The sequence below is a fragment of the Miniopterus natalensis genome, chromosome 1, assembly GCF_054644295.1.
Source record: "Miniopterus natalensis isolate mMinNat1 chromosome 1, mMinNat1.hap1, whole genome shotgun sequence".
NCBI lineage: Eukaryota > Metazoa > Chordata > Mammalia > Chiroptera > Miniopteridae > Miniopterus > Miniopterus natalensis.
Window position 1 is genome coordinate 177,634,319 of NC_142081.1, and position 20,074 is coordinate 177,654,392.

Sequence of the window (20,074 nt, forward strand, 5' to 3'; positions counted from 1 at the left end):
CTGGAGTTCCCTGCCAGGGGCTGGCACACTGTGCTTCTTATAACAATGGAAGAGGAGATCTGAGAGGACTTTGAAGTCAAACAGAAACACATCAGTGCCACACTCAACTTCAATGAGGTTTCTGAACCAGTAAAAAATGCATGTGATTTCTAGCAATCAGGAACGAGTGGTTTTTCAGAAATGAGTTAGTTGGGACACTGTTACATGACCGATAAGGTGATAGAAGAATCTGGGAAAAGATACACAGTAAGTTGTAGACTGCATCGTGCAATGTTTTTCTCTGTATGAATGGCGCATATTGTCACCTTTGCTGACGGGTTGTCCATGTCACACACACACACACACACACACACACATACAAGGCATATATAAAAAGGATTCCTCCATAGAAAACAGGAATAATCTCTGGAACTCCCTTCAAACAATTATTATTTGCAAACAGGCGGAACTGAACTGCATTTGAAGGCTCAACAGGAATTACAAGGGCGATTGCTCATAAATCAAATGTCATGCCACTGTGCACTGATTTTGAATAAAAACTGGCTGTGGCTTTCAGTAAATTACATGCAAAATATTCATCATAAAAGTACTGCATTTTCTCTGGTTTCTATGCAGTGACTTTTAAAGCTGATTTTTTACTATTTCTTGTTGTACTTACCCTTTAAATTTTGTTTCAGACTCGTGTTCATCCAGCCAAAGGAAGCCTGCTTTTTACAGGGAGGTCCTGGGTCTGGAAGGAATAAAGACGGCCCGTGATGACAGTCCTAGAAGAGCTGTGTGCTCATTTCTTACTTTTAGAACATACTTGTAAATCATGACCACCACCGACCCAAACACATTTATCTCGAGTCCTGCTCTACCCTGTGATGTTTCCTCAACACCAGAAATGCATTTTTGCTGTCGTCGTTGTCTTTATTCTAATCCCAGCCTCCGTATCAAAGCCAAGTAGAATGGATTTTTCACAAATATGCATCGACTGCCTGACTCAGTATTAATGGAGGGCAGGGCTCCGATGAGCAAATGCTACCTGCAGGAGGCAGAGGAAATACCACGAATGGAGATAAGCTGGTATTAAGAGGTTTTATCCTTTTTTTTTTTTTTTTTTTTTTAATTGAGGCTTGAGAATAATCACTTATCTCTCTGGTCAAACCTCTCGGGATTTCTCCCTTCAGGACCTGAAAGCAGTTCATATAAAAGGCCTCCCTATGCGGCCCTCTTCCATCCAGCGCTGGAGGGAGCGTAACAAGGTGAGGGGGGCTGCTTCTAATTCAGTGTATTCATTTCTTGCCATTTCAGCAGTTCACCAGAATCTATAGAACTCCATACATTCTAACTTACAGATGAAACCAGCAATAAAATAAAAATACCGTACTTCTTTTGATATCTTGTATACAAAATAAAAAGTAACGAGGTTACGATGGTCTGTCTCTAGGATACGGGACACATTAAAATTTACTGTGTTTATGGATTTTATACCAGGACCCCTCTCCTCTTATCAGTTCAAACTACTACACCTAACTTCCTGCAGGTTTCACTAAAGGCCAAAACGCCCAACAAACAAGTCCTTTTTAACCACCTGGCCCAGCAGTTGACTTTATTGCGCTCCAGAGCTTGGTCCGGCTGCGGAGCGCGCACCAGGCGGCCAGCCCCAGACGCGCACACGCGCCACGGGCACGAGAGCGGCGCGCGGTCCCGGCCCCGGAGCCTGTTGCTTGCGGGCCAGGCGAGGCAGCAGGTGCGGCTCAGGCCGAGAGGGCGCCTGCGGGCGCGGGGAGGCTGGAACCCCCGGCGGGGACCCCCCCGGTCCCTCTCCACTGCAGGCGCTGGCGCCCAGCCCTCGGCGTCCCAGCCCTCGCGGCCCTCGCCAGCCCACTCAGACCCAAGCCCACTTTCCAGACCACGGGCCACTCCATTGCTTTTAAAAGCCAGAGGGCCCAGGGGGGGCTATTCAAGGATGTGGGCGCCAGAGCACCCCCTCTCCGCGGGCCGAGACCGGAGAGAGTGAGACGCGCGTTGCGGAAGGACAGGGCGAGCCGGAGCCGGGGGCGGAGCGACAACCTGGGCAGCAGGAGGTGGGTGGCTGACGAGGCTCCCCCCGCGCGGATGGTACGGTCCGAAAGGGGCGGGCGGAGGAGGCGCTCCAGGGTCTCTCGGCTGCGCGCTCGCCTCGCCCGCCGCGCCGCGGCCCGAGCGAATGAGCGCGCGCCCCGGCGACCCCTCCCCGGCGCGGGCGCCCCGGCTCCGCCCCTCGCCCGGCCGCCCCTCCGCGTCTGCAGGCAGAGCTCGCCCCGCGCTGCGGACGCCGCCGCCCGCGTCGCCTCTTCCTCCTGCTGCCGGCTCGCGGGGGCCGCGTCCCGCGGCTACGCTGCCCCGGGGTGGGCGGCGGAGCCCCGCGCGGCTGCTGAGCCCTCGGCGCGGCACGGCCAGGTCCGCAGGCTGGGCGGCGCTGTGACAGGTGCAGAGACTGGGCTGAGGACCCACCTGCCGGGGTCGCCGCGATGCCCACCATGCGGAGGACCGTGTCGGAGATCCGCTCCCGCGCGGAGGGTGAGTAGCCGCCGCAGCGTGGGACCGGGCGCGGAGCGCGCGGAGCGGGGGGCGGCTGTGGGCCAGCCTGGGGTCGTGCGCGCGCGCGTGTGTGTGCGCGTGCGCGCGCGTGGGGGGAGAGATGCCTGTCCCACCTCTTCCCCAGGCTGTCGCCCCTGGTGGACCCTTCTTCCCGCCGAGCCTGCGATGCGCTTGCAGACCCCTTCCCAGCTCCGGAGTCCAAAGGCTTGCCTTACACCGCGAGAAGCGTTTGGTGGCTGTCACCGAGCGCTCTTGCCCAACACACCTCCCTCCCCAGTAGCTCACAAACCTCCGCGTCTTCCCTCGGCTTCCCCACCCCAGTGAACAGATTCCCAGCCCGCCGCCCACCTTTTTGCACCCCACCCATCAAGGCTCCCGGAGAAGCAGGTTTGCCTTTCCCAGGCTGCGGGATCCTTTGCTGTACGGCCCCTCGCCTCTCGGAGCCCGAGGAGCCTTCATTGGGGTTGGGTGCCCAGCGGGCTCTGTTGGTAAGGTCTCTGCAATTCTGCCTCCTGCAGCAGCGTCTCACCCGGCTCCCGTCTGAGGTTTCATTTTTTTGTTTTTCCTTTTGCCCGAAGCCGCACTTTGGCTAGCTGAACTGACTCTTTAGCAAGGTGGATGGTGTTTTCTTTGCTCCACCCAGGGCCAGCTGTTGAATGGATACACTTGTGAGCAATGAGCAACAGATGCCCAAGGGCAAGTGAGCTTTTGGAGGGCCAGGACACTCTCCATCTTGCCTAAGGAGCCTGCAGCATCGTGCCTAGCATGTGGCAGCCACTCCGTAAATATCCCTTGGATTTGCCCATGGCAAAGACAAGATTGCACAGGGTGAAATAGCATGTTTTTTAGAACTAGTCTGTCTTGCCATCATCACTGATTCCTACCCTTACCGACACCCCACCCTTTAGTGTGAGGCAGGTGGTAAAGTGGTTTTAGAAAAAAATAAGTTAAGATTCAGGCGTTTGAGACAGGCCATTGTATTATTTTTCCTCCTCAGAGTCCCCATGTTAAAAACGGGGACCCTGGACTCTAATATCTATGATTTTCTGGTTATACTGCTTGGGAAATGTGAAATGAAACTGCTCTATGGAGAAAGCCACACAAGAGTCAGAGCTGACCTGTGTCCTACATAGGAATTGAGTACATACTTACTGTTGTTTGTAATATAATGAAAAAACATATAGGATGTTACAGTGTTAGATGCACAGTGGAACAGAGGATAGTGTTATAAAAATGTGCATAGTAAAAATGTAGCCATTCTTTTTTTTATATACTTCTGAGTGAAGTGAATAAATTTTCCTAATCACCAATTTGAGTGAGCCATACAGGTAATGAAAATATACTGGTAACAGTTGGGATTGTTGTTTCAAATAATAATTGATGCATCATATATTGTGGGAAATGAGGAGAGAGAAGACCAGAAAACAATGCAGAGCCTGTGGATTTTATTGCTGTTGAAAGGTTACAGTGTTGGTTTTTTTCACATATGTGTTTTGCAAAGCATTTTCACAAAGATTACCTTATAGGACCTTACAACACTCCCGGTGGTTGGTGAAGGTGATTCTGATAGTTGAGGAGACTGTGGCCCAGGCGGTTCAGGTACTTGCATAAGGTCAGGTAGCTAGTGCAGCAACACATTTGGATTAAGAGCTCTGGGCAAACAAGGACTGACTGCTTCGTAGTCAATCTTTATATTCCCTGTGCATCCAGTCAGGGGCATAGTGGCACTTGGTGAATGACCCTTATTGGTTGGTTTCCCATATTGGTTGGTTTCCATTTATTATGTGCACAGTGTTTTTCCCTGGACTGTGGTGAGGACGACATAAATAATGACTCTGTGGGCTGGCGATGTGGCTCATTGCCTGCTCTGCCCACACTTTTCTTTCCTCAAGAATATTCTCCTTTGAGGCTCCCACTGCCTAAAGGATCTTGTTCTCTACTGCAGCCCCCTTGGCCTCAGCCGATTGGGCCAGGGTAGGCTCCTGACCCAAGGGCAGACAATCCATAGGTGGCTCAGACACTTGTAACCTTGTGGTTTAGCTCAAAAAGATTCTCTGTGACGATTATCTCCCATGGGATGAGCTACGCTTAGAGACTCAGAGTGAAAACTGAAACAGAAAGGGACAGAGGTGAGCAGGCTGGGAGAGGAGACAGAGGATGGCTGTGGTAGATCATGTGAATGCTGCTGATATGAAGAAATAGAAACTGTGTGTGAACAGAAAGGTAGGAGAGAGAATGCACTGGCTGGAGAGAATGGGACAGAGACAGGGATGCTGAGAGGGCAGTGGGGGATCCTGGAGCACCTCCCTCCCTCCCTCCCTCCCTGAGTTTTCTACCCTCAGTTCCCAAGCAGCACTAGGATAGATAAGTTCTTTTTTCCTTGAAGTAACCTGAATGGGTTTCTGTTCCCTGCTTCCAGATTGGCCAGACGCATGACTCTCCTGTGTGCAACTTATTTACAGCCAAATTGGGGAAAGACTTAGATGAAATAAGGAAAGAATAGTCCATGAGGGGATGTTATTAATTGAACATTGTGCTTGCTATGGGTGATGTAGGTCCTGGGGAAGGTGGACATAAGAGCATGAGGCTTCCTGAGAAAGCACTTCATTGAGGAGTGACTTGAGATGAGCTCTCACCCAGTGCTTCTCAGACTTGAAGGTGCACACGAATCACCTGAGATTTGGTTAAATGAAGCTTCTAAATCGAGGGTCTGCGGTGGGGCTGGAGTTGCTGCATTTCTGACAAGCTCATGGGTAATGCTGATGCCGGCCTACAGGTCACAATTTGAGTAGCAAGGTTCGAAAGGATATTGCCATCATTTTTAATAGTCAGGAGGTATGGAAAGTAGAGAGTAACCCACTGGAAAAATGGTGCAAGTGAACATGGCTTATTTGAGGATTCTCAAGGAAGTTGGCCAGGAACAGAGGGAAACTTGGAAGGAGTAGGATGAAAATTGGAATAGGTGAGGCCCTGCTCGATTACAGAGCATTTTCGATGCCAAGATAAGTCATTTGGATATAGAATCGACCATTTGAAGAGGATCTTAAAGCTTGTCTAATCCAATTTCTCATTCAAACATGACACCAATGTGTATCTCTAACAGGGCAAGTTAGGAGCCAAATCATTATAGGGGAGTGGCATCCCCAAAGAAGTGTTTTTAGAAAGATTAAGTCTGGATGTATGTTAGATGGTTTGGAGGAAATGATAATATAGACAGACTCTATTGTTTAAAAAAAAAAAGTCTAAAAATGATGAAGTCCAGGATTAGTATTGGGTGGAAGAGTGAGGATGGGAAGGGAGAAATAAATAATTAACCCATTCAACAGGTATCTATTGAACTCTTAACCAGTACTGTTCCGGTGAGCAGAGTACAAAAAGCCCAGCCCTGGAGGCGCTTACATTCTAGTGAGGTGAGAGACAAAGGAGACACAGTAAATTAGCAAATTATAGAACTTGTTGTGTGGGAAGTGCTATGGAAAAAATAAAGAGCAGGTAAGATGCTTCAGGTTGGTGGACCGATGCAGTTTTAAGCAGGTTGGTTAGGCTAGCCTTCATTGAAAGGTCGGAGGAGGGGGAGGAGTTAACCTGGAGGGGATGGGGGGGGGAAGGGTGTTTCAGGCAGAAGGAACAGCCAGAGGAAAGGCCTCGGTGCAACAGAGTCAGGTATGTTAAAGGAACTGTAAGGGGGAGCAAAGTAGGAAATGAGCTACCAAAGGTCACTTCATAGGACGGAGAGATGTAGTGACTGTAGGACAGGAGACAAATGGATTAAAGTAATAGGAGATTCTCAAGCAAGCTCCTGAGTGTCTCAATAAAACTTCAGTTTCCTGGGCTGGCTCGTGAATATTCTATGCAGTATTTTTTTTTTTTTTTAAGGAAGTCTGCTTTACAGTCTTAAAACTGATTGAGAAAATCTAGAAAGCCTGTTTAAAGATAAGGAATTAAGGAGGAGCGTCAATAAATAAGAGAGATAAATTCAAATTTTAAAGTAATTGTGAGACATCCAAATGGACATATTTTGAAGATACTTAGAAATTTGGAGGTCATATGTAGGGAAAAACCAAAGGGAATCTTGAGTTCAGAGATAACAGTTGAAACCCTTATAGTAGATAAGTTGGCCAGAAAGCAAAACTAGATAAAGCAGAAGGCTAAGAATTTTAGATCTTCATTTGTACCCCAACTAAATCAAATGGGTCTCTGCATACAGCATTAGGAATGCTTGAAACAGGAACTGAAATAATAGTGGCTTACACAAAATAGTGTTTTTCACTCCTGTGAAAGTAACGTGGAGTAAGCAGTCCGGGTCAGGTGTGCCCACTACATAGTCATAAGAGACGTCGTCTCACATGGCTTTCTGCTTTACCCTCCAGAGTGTGTAACTTCCTGACCTCATAACATGATCGCTGTGTGGGAGTTCCAGGTATGAAAAAAATTGGAAGGGGGAGAGACCAAAGGGTTTCACCGAGGAAGTACCACACAAAGACTAAGTGCTTATTTTGCATTGGCTCCCATATGCAAAGGAAGCCGGAAAATGGTTTTCTAGCTGGGCACATAACTCAGTGTTTTATTTCTAGAGAAAAAGGGGAGACTGGTTAATGGGTTAGGAAACTAACAGGCACAGTCGCTGTCAGGTACTCAGACTGTTAAAGGCTTTGGATGGGATCAAAGAAGTGTTTAAGAGCTTCTAATTTACAGAATAGTAAGCATTAAATTGTTCAAAACTAAGGAAATGCACCAGAAACATGGACCTGTCCAATGATTTGCATTTTCTTCCAATGTATGTTATAATACGAAAATATAAAACATTCATTTGCTAAGTGATAAATTTAGGGGTTGTTTTAGGAATTGCTTTCCTAAACTGGTCTATATAAATAGCAACTTTAAAATGTTTGTAATTATGTAGAAGACTATTTTTCATTTACTTAAGAGATTTTTTTTTTTAAAAGGTGCATTAAAGTAATTTCTGTAAGAATTGTTAAAGGAGTCCAACCAGTGTGGTTCAGTGGTTGAGCGTCAACCTATGATCCAGGAGATCAGGGTTCGATTCCCAGTCAGGGCACAAGCCAGGGTTTCGGGCTCGATCCCCAGCAGGGGGCGTGCAGGAGGCAGCCGATCAATGACTCTCTCATCATTGATGTCTCTATTTCTCTCTCCCTATCTCTCTCTCTCCCTCTCCCTTCCTCTCTGAAATCAATAAAGACATATTTTTTTTTTAAAAAAAAGGATTGTTAAAGGAAAAAATTTAGGAGGCCGTTTTATTAGGTAAAAAAATCACCAAGACTCTCTGTTTCTTTGACAGTCATGTATTATGTTCCTGCTGTGTGCCAGCTAATTGGGTGGTAGGACAGAAAGGTGTGGTGAATGAAGGGAGATCGCAAAGGAAACTTGGAAATGAGTTAAAGATTTATGACTGGCATGGCCCTGTGAGAGAGAGAGGGTGTGTGAGTGTAGTGATACCTTATGTAATCAATATTTGAGAATCCCCAATACATGTCATTTTGCTTAGTGTAATTTTCAAGATATTAAATGTGAGAGAACTCAATTCTTGTAGGCTTTCTGATCTGTAGTACATCATTTTTTTTCATATTTCCTTTCAAAAACAGAGAACTGGATCCTGTGCCTACCTTATAGCCATAGGAAAGTTTGCATAAATCAAATTACTTTTGAAGTTAGTGAAAAGTTTGCTGCTTGAGTTTCTATTTGCATGTTTCATTATTATTTTTCAGGCAACAGTTTCATTCTACACTCCTCACTGGAGCCCACACCTCTCAGTGCTCTTGTCCTCTCGATAGTAAGCTCCCTAATGTTTTCTTTAGGGATGTGTTGTTGGTCTCATGGAGGACATTATCTGGCACGTAGTAGGAGCTCAGCTGTTGACTGAGTGAATGAACCTTATGGCCTAGAGAAGAAATGACCCCTAGACCCCTTGTAATCAGACCTACTTGATATTCGCCTGCTGGAAGCTGAGCACTGCAGGGAGTGATTTTTCTGTGACCTGTTCACTGCTGTATGAATATACAGTGTACCGTTCAAAAATGGAATGTTCACATTTACATTGCTTCGGTTATTAAGTTGGATACACTTTGGTAACGTTAGTGATTTCTTTTCGGAATTGTTTATTCAAGTTCCCTTATGAAGTTTTCTTGTGTTGAATTTTAAGAGCTCACATGTTAAAGATATTTTTTTCACTGTTTATAGTTTATCTTTTAACTTTTTATAGTGTTTTCTCATGTATGGGAATTAATTTTTATGAAGTATTATCTGTTATTTTTTTTCCTTAAAATTTTTGCTTTAATGTTATATTTCTCATTTCAAGATAATGATAATTTTTTACTTATTTTTTCTCCTAGTACTTTCAGGTTTCATTTTAAACAGTTAATGTGTAATTTCTGTGGGATTTATTTTGTTGTTGAGATGTGAGGTAGGGATCTAATTTTACTTTTTCTCAAATTATTATCCACTTGACATGATAACCATATATTTAATAATCCATTCTTCCACTGTTGATTTGGGCACTTCTTTTATATACTAAATTTACATACATAATTCATCATTTCTAGAATTAGCCTCTTGTTTTCCCTCTTCTTCTCTCCCTCTCCCTCTAGAGAAATCCCCCAGTTTTTGTCTGTCTCTTTTTGCCTCTCATATCAAATTCCTTTATTGCAGTTAATTAAAAATATCTACATAGTGGTCCTACTCTAATTGCTCTTTTCTCCAATTTTTTTCCTAGCTATTTTTGTTTATCTTTTCACTTGAACCGGTGAGTCATGTTAAAAAATGTGTTGGCTGTTTACTAGGATTGCATTCAATATATACATTTATACTAAGAGAATTGGCACTTCTCATATGTTGTGTCATTTAAGCTTAATTTCTCTCTCTGTTTATTCCTATTTCATGTGCTGGGGAGAGGTTTCTTACAACTAAAGCCTGCCCACTTTATGATTTGTTCCTAGATGATTTACATTTTATGAACATACTGTGAATGTGATCCTTTCGAAAATTATGTCTTCTTGTTTGTGACTATTTGTACATGTAAGGTGGAAGCTATTGATTTTGAAACTGACCATCAGTCCGAATTCTTTCATTTTAAATAGTTTTTCAGTTAATTTTTATCACTGTATGTTTAAAAATTATATCATACATCATAAGGCAAAGTATTTGTAAACAACGTTCCAGTTAGTCAGACTTGACCAGGTATATTTTGGTTGTACTGTTGTTGTTTTTGTAAGATTAGTTCATTTTTATCTGCTGAAATAGTGTGGACTCTGGTTCTAGCTTACTACTTTTAAGGTATCACATAGTAGCCCTTACATAATATACACAATACTACTCTTCTTAATGCTTTTTCTAGGGGTAGAAGTCAGAATTTAGACCAGCTGGGAATTAACTAATGGTTTCATGGAATCTAATTAGATCAAACTGACATACATATCTTTGATCAGCACTAAGAGAAAATGTGAGCTACAAATACTAGACACATATATAGTTTAAATATTCTAATAGCCACATTTAAAAAATAAAAACAGGCAGCTGAAGTTAATTTTAATAATATTAACTTAATACATCCAAAAAACTATTTCATCCTGTTATTTCTATAAAAATTAATAATGACATAGTTTGCATTCATTTCCTGTGCTAATTTTTCTAAATATGCTGTGCATTTTACATTTACAGTACATCTCAGTATGGACTAGTCCCATTTCATGTGCTCAGTTGCCACATGTGGCTGCCATATGTGTTAGGATTTACTAGGGTTTTTCAGAACCTAAAATTTTATAATGGAAATCATTTCTTATTAAAAATACATCTATGGGTATGCTCTCTTAAATAGAAATTTAAGCCTTCAACTCCCTTTCCTTACACCAGAAGGCAGTCACAAATGTCCTCGTAAAACCTCACACATTATTACAGTGCTTAGAGAAAACTACTTCGACATGGGCCTGGCGGCAATTTAGAGGTTTTATGTAAGTGTATCATGGCATCTCTTGAAGCCTGTTGTTTTGTTCCCGTTTAACCAAAACAATTCCCTTTTTAAATAGATTTGATAAGCAAAAACCATCTGCCCTACCTTCTATTAAATAGTTTTCATTATGTTAACATGAAATGTGTGTACATAGTAGCTTTGAGTAGTATGCTTTTGTATACAATGTTGCCATCACTTTGTTGATCTAAGGGGGCTCTAGAACTTGGCTTCAGGGGTCATTTACACAGCTAATTGGGCAAAGGGAAGCGTCTGTTTTAAACCGAGCCTCTGTTCATTATTTTGTGTGAGCCAAGTTTGAAGATGACTGATCTTGAGCCATCTGGGGCTGCACTTAACGGGATCGAGTTAGTCAGGTGACAGTTTAAGCATAGACCGTTGTCACTAAGAAGACAGAAGCCAACCTAGGCTTCGAACCAAGAAACCATTTCAGTGGGCCAGACTTGTTTAGCATACAAGATTTGCTTTCATGGTGAAGTAAACAGGCAGTGCTATGCCAGGCCGAATCAGAGAGATGGATTGTTCTGACACCAGTGAAGAATAGTCGGGCTTCTGTAACTGGCTTAGGTCCCTGTGGCTAACTCTAGTCCTAAAGTGAAGCCAACTTGATGTGAGAGAAATCTCCTTCTGGAGTCTGCAGCCCATCTTTTCCTCACCCCATGGAGATTTAGCCCTGCCCCAATCCTGAAAACCTTAGAGGTAGGAGACATGTACGGAGCTCTGACTTAGCACTCTAAGGATGTGTAATGAACCACCCTGTCATCATTTGACCCCGAGTGCCTGTCACAGCAGCGCATAGAGCTCCAGGCCTGGGGGCCCTGCCTTGCTCTGGGAGAGGAGACTCTGGTCCCTGACCCTCGCTTAGACGAGAGTGCTCTGCACTGGTGAGTGGTTCTGATGCCAAGCCAGGCCTGCCAGGACTTCTGAATATCATTCCATGTGCTTTCCCCACTGTGGGTCTTGGCCAGCTCATCTGGACAAACTTGTTGCCCCATGTTGGAGATCTTTGGCTCTGAGTGCACCTGTTGTCCGTGACCATTTTTTCTGGCTCTCTTGCTCTGCCACTGTGTTGTCATCCTAGTGGCCGTGACGAGTTGACCCTTTCCAGTCTCCTTCCAGTCTCACTGTACTTTTTTTTTTTTTTAACTCATGTTCTGTCTCTGACCAAAGAACTGAAACTGATCTCTGTGTATGTGTTTTACCCAGATTTGATGTGCTGCTCTATAACCTTAAGCTTAAGTTGGGTTGAATCCACCATCAGTGTCAGAATAGTTGCGATAAATGCCCTCAGGTGGACTTACTCAACTTTTGTAACTTTATTTTCACAGTTGTAAGTCGCGGTGAGAGAAATGACATGAGGAAAAATGACCCTGTCCACCATCTTTAACACAAAGTGTGTCTGATGTGGACGGGGCAGTGGGAGGCTTGTGGATTGTTTTATAGCCATGTTTGTGCCTCAGTGGCCTTAACCCGGGCCGAACAGTGGGTCAGATAGGGAGCTTCAGACAGTACTGACGCCCAGACCAGTGGAATCATCAGGCCTGTCACTGGGCATATGGACCAAGCATTGATGTCTTACCTCCCAGGTAATCTAATGTACAGCATGTTAAAAAAACAAAAAAGCCCTGGGGCAGCCTGCTGGTGCGGCCCAGTCGGTTGAGCACCCACCCATGCACCAGGAGGACACCAATTCCATTCCCAGTCAAGGTACATTCCCAGGCCCAGCCGGGTGTGGCTCAGCGGTTGAGCACCAACCTAGGATCCAGGAGATCGAGGTTCGGTTCCCGGTCAGGGCACATGCCGGGGTTGCCGGCCCGATCCCCGGTTGGGGTCGTGCAGGAGGCAGCCGGTCAATGACTCTCTCATCATTGATGTTTCTATCTCTCTCTCCCTCACCTTTCCTCTCTCTGAAATCAATAGAGATATATTGAAAAAAAAAAAAAAAAGGTAAATGCCCAGGTTGTGGGCTCCATCCCCAGGAGGGGGTGTGCAGGAGGCAGTGGATCAATGATGTTTCTCTTTTATGGGTGTTCCTGTCTCTCCCTCTCCCTTCCTCTCTCTCTAAAAAAAATAAATTAAAAAAGCATATTTTTAAAAAAACCAACAAAACCTGGCATAGATCCTTGCATTTACTTGCTTGCAGAGAGGAGGAATGGGTTGTATATAAAGCCTTGTAGGTTCCAGCCAAAAAACCCAAGAGCATATAGATATTTTTGGTAAAATTTTCTGCATATTACCCACTTATTTACTTTCCCTTCTCAGAAGTTGTAAAATTCATATGACGATACTCAGTTATTAGGTTTTGAAGACTTTCTTGAAAATTCTGAATTAAACATTCAATTCAGTACAATCAAAAGAAGGGTACACACATTTAGTTTATTTTTAGCTGGGATGATATCTCCCCTGCGGGCCTTTCTCAGTGTCATTACTAGATTTTGCTGACCTACTTATTTTCAGTCTATTGTAGTAATCAATCCCCTTATTCGTCCTGTATTTGTAGTCTAGCTGGGTAGTCATTTGCACCTGGGAGAAAGACCTTTAGCAACTTGGTAAAAGTCTCTGAAACAGCTGTAGCAACTTTATTTTCAAGAGGTTTCTTTTCTTTAGTTTACAATTATTGATTTATCCCACCATGGTGCTCAGCAGCCTTTTACAGGTTAATGTGTAGAAACTGAAACTGAAAATTTACCTCAAGTCCCAGTTTACCCGCCTTCCCTCGCTGCTGAGGTGAAGTCGTTTGGGGGACTCTTAACCAGGGTGGTTCTCCGTGGCCGCATGGATGGGGGCCGGCGCCAGGGCGGGGGCCGGCCAGCTGGGTGTCCGGCTTCGGGGGAGATGGGGCTGAGAGGGAAGCTCCGCGGTGCCCTAGGTGGAGTGCACTGTGTTCACCTGCTGCACGACTCCCTCACTGTACAGTTCTCTTTTATCATTATTGCTTCTGCATTTAGACTTTGCTCTCTTAGGTGATAACGTGACTTGTACTCTATAGATAGAAATGTGTTTTAAAAGATTTATAGAGGGAAAGTTCTGACTCAGCTTAATTTACACACTCCCCCCCTCCCCCATGGCTACTTAGTCCTGTCTTTTTGTTTTAAGTTCAGTGGTAGCATCCTTAACACAAGTTGGCCTTTTGTTGGCTTCCAGGTGATTACACTTAGCAAAGGAGAAAAAAAGCTCTTAATTTCCCCAGGTGCCAAGTTGAAGGTCCCTTGATCTTAAGTGACATTCCCTGCGGAATTTTTCCTTGTGGTTTTCATTTTGTTTTCGTTTTAAGGAAGTCTGAACACGAAGGTCTTCAGTCTAAATTGATAGTTTCTTTATGTCAAACATTTTCCCATTTGTTCAGCCGGAATGATCCTTTTTTCTCTTAAACTCCTACGATGCAAACTAGAGTCACCGTCTTTATTGTTCATACTGGGTGTTTTCAGTCTGTTAGGTTCCAGTCTGTTTGACGTGGTGGCCCCGCAGGAAGACAGAAGGTGAGGCTGTGGCTCACTTAGTGCCGTCCCCACTCCTCAGCATCTCCAGCTAGGCACTCGGGGCTCCCAGGGGGCCTGGAGTGAGGCCTGACTCCTGGCTCTTCCAAGCTCTGTGGCGTTGAGCAAGTCACATAACCTCTCTGAGACTCCTGTTTTCCTGTGGCAAAGTGGTACTGATACCTACCAGTAAATCACATGCCTGTTGGGTAGAGAGTAGACGAGGCCTGGCTGCGCACTGGAGGCCCCGGGGAGCTTTAAACACACCGATCCTGGGGTCCCACCCCCAGAGGTTCTGATTTCATCTCCGGGATAGGGCTTGAAACAGGGAGAGGTGGTAACGGCCGGACAGCTCAGCGTCGGTGCTGAGAAGTGGTCAGACTCAGGACATAGTGCGAATACGTTTCTAACAGATGTGTCGATGAGGATCTGGGGCATGAAAGGGAAAGAGTTGAAATTGACTGAAGTTTTGGGCCCTGACCCCAAAATGGTGGCACCATTTACTAAGAGAGAAAACGCCGAAGGACTGAAACCTCCTCGCATTGTAGAAAAGAGCGTGAAGTTCTTCCCAGGTGCCAAAATACATTCGTTGTGTACATTTCTTTTGTGCGTGGTTTTTTAGAAAGACTTGCGTTTACCCTAAAATCAGGATTCCCGCCCTCTGTTTTCTCCAGACAGTCTTTAGAGCTTCAGTAAGCATTGAGCGCCTCGCCCGTTCCCCGTTGCTGTGGATTTTAGTCTCCTAGGAACTGTGTAAAGAATTCTAAAAACAGGACTTGTCCCCCCGTAGACAGAGGTGAGCACAGTCTTCCGTGTCGTCGCCGGTTCTTCTGGCCCTTGAGGTGCTCCACGCTGGGTGCTCCACGCTGGGTGCTCTGCGGAGTGAGAGATGAAGGGAAGCTATCGAGTCGGTGCTCAGCAAATGCTGCTTGAGTGTGCGTCTGGTGGGGGTCGGGATGCGATCAGGCGGTTCAGGCTGTGGAAGCCCAGCTGCTCGCTTGCTGGAGGGCTTTTGAAGTCTCGCGGCGTTTTCCTCTTACCATGTAGAAGCCCGATGCGCTCGCTCGGCAGCGTCCCCGCACCCAGCACATGTTCTAATTGGTGGCAGCACCTGGAGGCAAAAGTGTTGCCTTAAGAGGTTCTTTCTGCACTGGGTGATTTTTTTTTTTTTAATTCTATACTTCTTTTTTTAAAATCCATCTTTATTGTTGAAAGTGTTACATAAGCCCCCTTTTCCCCCATTGACGCCCTCTACCCCACCCCCAGGCCTTCACACTATTGTTTGTGTCCATGGGTTAGGCATATATGCATATAAATTCTTGGATTAATCTCTCCCCACCCAAACCCACCACCCCCAGCTGATTTTTATTTATTATGTTAGAAGGTTGTTGTTTTTTTTAATTCTCAGGCAAGGATATTTTGGGGGGGGGGGAGACAGAGAGAGAAACATCCATCCCTCACTCGCCCAGACCATGCGGGATCGAGCCTGCAACCGAGGCACAACGTGCCCTTGGCTGGAATCGAACCCGGGACCTTTCAGCCTGTGGGCTGACGCTCTGACCACCGAGCCAAACTGGCCAGGGCTGAAGGTTCTTGAACTATCTGCCCAGCCTGTCCTCTGGGGTTCTTGTTCTGCCTGCGAACTGGGGAGAACCGATGGCAGTCTCACACACGTGTAGGTGTCGTTGCTCTAATGCCTCCGAGCTCCGTGCTGGGTCTTTTAAGTTTCCGCAGCCCACCAGCTGTCAGTCACACAGCCCAGCTTGATGCGTTGAGTGGAGGTTTGTCTTCTTTTTTAGCCGCATCCTGACGAACTGAAGGGTGCCAGCCACGCCTTGCTCTCGTGCAGGCAGCCTCTCCGACTTGGAGCGCGCCTGGTCCAACCAGTCTTGGTGGTTCCTTCACGCTGCCCGGAGCCCCACGGCAGGCCAGCCGCCCACCCACGCCCGTTCTCGGGGCTCGCCGGCGGCGGAGCTGTCCAGTGCACCTCCACGGGCTTCCTGTTTTTCTCGACTTGTTCGGTCGGCCTGTTGGGTATTTTACATGCCAGATGGTGACACTACCTGTCATTAGCAGGCTGGTGAGAGTCACCCTTTTCTTATCCAGGGTAGTGCCTGGTTCTGTAAGGAGCTGTTCTTGTTTGTGGGTGATTTATATTGTGTGTGCTGCTCTGACTCCTCCATCAAAGCCATAATTAGCAGGTAGGCTTGCTTTCTTCACTGGGTGTTTTTGATGGTTGAGACTTTGTTTAAAAAAATAAAGGTGGCCCGGCCGGCATTGCTCGGTGGTTGAGCGTGGACCTGTGAACCAGGAGGTCGCGGTTCGATTCCCAGTCGGGGCGTGTGCCTGGGTTTCGGGCTCGGTCCCCCGTAGGGGGCCTGCCAGGGGCAGCCGATGGATGCCTCTCTCTCATCATTGATGTTTCTGTCTCTCTTTCCTTCTCCCTTCTTCTCTGAAATCAATAAAAACATTTAAAAAAAAGTAAAGGTGATCATTTTTTTCTCTCCTGCCAAAGTCACAATGGCAATAAAAAGCAGGCGCCCATCAAACTGCGCTGACTCACTCTGAGAACAGCACAGCAGCCAAGGGACGGCATGTGAGTGTTTCTGCTTTAAATGAAACGAAGGCGAGGCTGTTGGAGCCAGTCGTGCATCTACCTGTTTTTATGTTGTAAAATTCGTAAGTAGCTCTAAAAATGAAAGTTGTGATCATTCAGGTAACCTTCATGGCTGTATCAGTATTTTTTCCAGTATGTTTTAGGGGCTCACTCATCAGAACTATAATTCAGTTATGTCTTCCTGCGAATGCGTTGCCGCTGAAGTCAGCGGGGTTAACTATCCTGAAAGCATTTTTATCAACTAATTCAATAATTTGTTTTTCCATCTACAAAGTGATTTAAACTTGCTTGTGCATTGGGACTGTATTAATGGTTCTCTGATGACCTCATAATTGTCTTTTTTTAATCTATTTTTAAAAAGATAGCATCATGGAATTCTTGAGTTGGAGGGAACTTAGCAATCAGAGTGCAGCACAGTCCCCAAAGCAGCCTGCAAGCAGGTGTTTATCCAGCTCCTGCTTGAGTACCTCTCAGAACTGAGAATTACACCCCTTGTAAAACTGCCCATTTCGTTCTCAGACAATTCTAATTCTTAGCAAGTTCTTTCTTGCTAAGAAAGCAATGGAAGCAATAAAAACCATTTATTTTCTACACTTCTTGCTGGGCCAAATGTCCCCCATATTGTATTTGCACAGTTGGTTTTTTTGAGGCCTTAGTAGTAGACCTTCAGTGTAGTCAAACTTTTAAGACCTTCCTGAATTCTGATTGTTTTTCACGTCACCTGTGCATTTATTAATCATGCCATGTATGTCCCTGTCCTGTCATTGGAACCCAGGCTGTCTGGCCCTAGAGCCCTAGCATAGTTACGCATTTAACCATCCAGGGGGTCCTCTTGGATCACAGCAGAGCCTGGTGGGACTCTGGGGCCTCTCTCTGCCCAGCACGGCCTGTTTTCTCCTCTGTGCACCCCCTCCATTCTCCATACCTTAGGCACGCACATGGCTTCAGGGTGCCGTGACCTGACCCCCTCCAGCCTAGCTCTCCGCGACAGTCCCTGCTCAGTGCCAAGTCTGCCTGGATCTCAAGTTCACATTCCCAGAAGGAAATCTGATTAGCCTTGCTGGTCAGGTGCCTCCTGTTGACCCTGACACCCAGGGCCAGGGAACTAGGCCAGGAGAGGGGAGGAGGGACGAGAGCCAGGGTGTCCCAGGGTAGGCTCCTTTAGAAGGGCTCGCAGGCAGGGGGAGACCAAAAGGACAGCCTCACTTTGAGCCCCCTCTGTGGATGTTTGTCATGTATTGTAAATCCACAGAGCTACATAGTCATGGACTCCTGTCTCGGTTTTATACGAATAGGGCCTAGCCAAAAGCCTTGCTGAAACCCAGAATGCTAAGGGTGTGGCCAATAACATTATTGTTTCAACTTAGGTGATGTAAAGAACCTTTTTTAAAGGGGAAAGTTTCCTTTTTCTCTCTGACTACATCCTGTGTGTGAAAAACACCACTTTCAGGACATTGAAGTGTCCTATTCAGTGTTCACTGAATTCTCAATACAAAAGGGAAGTGTTCCTTTTAACCCCTGAATTATTTTCAGATTTTTCACATAAGTCCTTTAGAAGCTGTAGATCCCATTGTATAAATCTGTGAGCTCTGAAAGCACATCTGTAGACCAGCATTTTTATGAACAGTTGTGTACAATGTGCAGGATCCACCGTCTTTCCTTGTGAGAGCCCTGGGCCCTCGGTTTCTTATTCAGCCTCTGGAACCACCCTCATTCACCGTGGTTCCTCCGTTAGGGGCAGTTCACTTAACTCTTCTGCAAGTTCTCACAGTTCTGTACGTTTAAAAACATTATATATTTTTATATATATATATATATGCTCTAAATGGGAATTCATTTAGAGCAGCTAGGTACTGCCTTTTCTGTGTTCTTTTTTAAATAATCCCCTACCTTCTCTTTTGCTTTAGTTCCTCCAACTAATGTTTGTTCTAACCATTCCAGCTGAAATGAAGTAGAAGTGGGAGTTGAGAAGTTCTGCCTTTTATTTTGTTATCTGTTAACATTACATCACCGATTGCAGGCAGCAGACCGATGCCATCAGTCCCCTTGTATCCCAAGTGGAAGGGAGGAAACATTTTGGTAGTCTTGAAAATTTTTTAAAACATCTTTCCTCAGACATCTGTGTGTTTGTAATTATTTGCTACTGAACTCGTGAGCCAGTTTCCAACCTTTCCCGTGATCTTTTTTTGTCGTCTTTTACTTGCTCAGCGGCTTCCTGTGCCGCAGCTGTGGTCTCTCTGAATAGCCCCCCTTCCCCCTGTGTCAGGACCTTTCACAACGAACCAGCGTGGTGTTCTACACGTTCTTCCAGACTTCTGCCCTTCCCGGGTCTTGGGGACTTGCAGTGTTTCCTCCTCACGTCTAGACTGCACGCGTGGCCTAGCCTGGTGCTCCTCGCTTTCACTGTCTAAAGCTCTTTGGTACAGTTTTGTCTTCTACGGGCATGGTTACTACGTTCCCGCTTTTGCATTGATTAGAATCCAGCGCGCAGTAGCAGTTCCTCCTCTCGTTTCCTGAATGCGTATGGATGCCAAGGCCAGTTAATGATGCTTTTAGCTAATTGAGACTTCTCGGAGATGCCCGGTAGATGCCTGGTAGTTGAAACCCCTTATTGCTAGTGCAGCCCATTTCTGTGCCAATGTTTAATTCTATATGGGGAATAAACCATTTATTTCCTCTGTCTGCCCAAATGATCTATGGGGTATTCCCAAGGTGATATCATTAATTTCCCTTCATCTTGCATTGTTCGTCTTCCTTTTTCCTGTTAAGCATGATTTAGCATTAATAAATGTATTCATTACTATTTTCGGCAACTCAGCATGCCCAAGATGATTATTTTTCTGGGTTAATATCCAAGGCTGGCAGCCAAGGAAATTTGAGTGCTTACTGTGTGAGGTGCAACACTGGGCATGCCATAGACTTCCACATAATACGGCTCAAGGTGACCTTTCCTGTGAGTGTCAGGGGTACTTTTTCAGTGTCTACCACTTAGAATTCATAGCACTGCTTTTGGAGCTTGCTGCATGCAGTTCAGCATGAGTTCAGGAAGTGTTGACCCATTAACTTTTCCTGTGTTAGGCAAGAAATGCTGTTGGTGTGTTTTCACACTTGTTTATGTTTATATCAGTTCCCACAAAGACACTTAAAGAAAAATGTTATTTATCACATATGGTAATGACAGGTCCTGGTGGGAAAACATATTAGTGGGTATCAGGATGTGGATAAGACTATTAAAGTTCTGGGAATATTCAGATATCTGATATTAAAATAGAAAGTTTAGTAAACATTTATTGCATGCAAGGGACTTCTCTGAAGTGTTAAATTTCTTGCCCATATTAGAGTAACATACATGATAGATACTTACATGTACCCTTATGTCTGCCTTTCTTCGGTATATAAATTGGTACATCTTGTAACATCCATTATTATAAT

At 45.4% G+C, this 20,074-nt stretch overlaps 2 protein-coding genes across 5 annotated transcripts in view; one reads left to right on the forward strand and one right to left on the reverse strand.

The window, feature by feature from the left end:
• The window catches only part of GRXCR1 (glutaredoxin and cysteine rich domain containing 1), a 197,063-nt gene extending 195,319 nt beyond the window's left edge, over window positions 1-1,744 (reverse strand). For all 3 annotated transcript variants that reach the window (XR_015714418.1, XR_015714419.1, XR_015714420.1), the window contains exons 1-2: window positions 1,577-1,744; window positions 659-730 (exon numbers count right to left, since the gene is read on the reverse strand). The gene's annotated coding sequence lies outside the window, so the exon portion shown is untranslated. The remainder of the gene's footprint in view (window positions 1-658; window positions 731-1,576) is intronic.
• A 665-nt stretch (window positions 1,745-2,409) lies between these two features.
• ATP8A1 (ATPase phospholipid transporting 8A1) overlaps window positions 2,410-20,074 on the forward strand; it is a 195,275-nt gene continuing 177,610 nt past the window's right edge. For both annotated transcript variants that reach the window (XM_087827644.1, XM_087827641.1), the window contains exon 1: window positions 2,410-2,547. In XM_087827644.1, coding sequence (XP_087683770.1) covers window positions 2,499-2,547 — 49 coding nt within the window. In that variant the 5' untranslated portion in view covers window positions 2,410-2,498. The remainder of the gene's footprint in view (window positions 2,548-20,074) is intronic.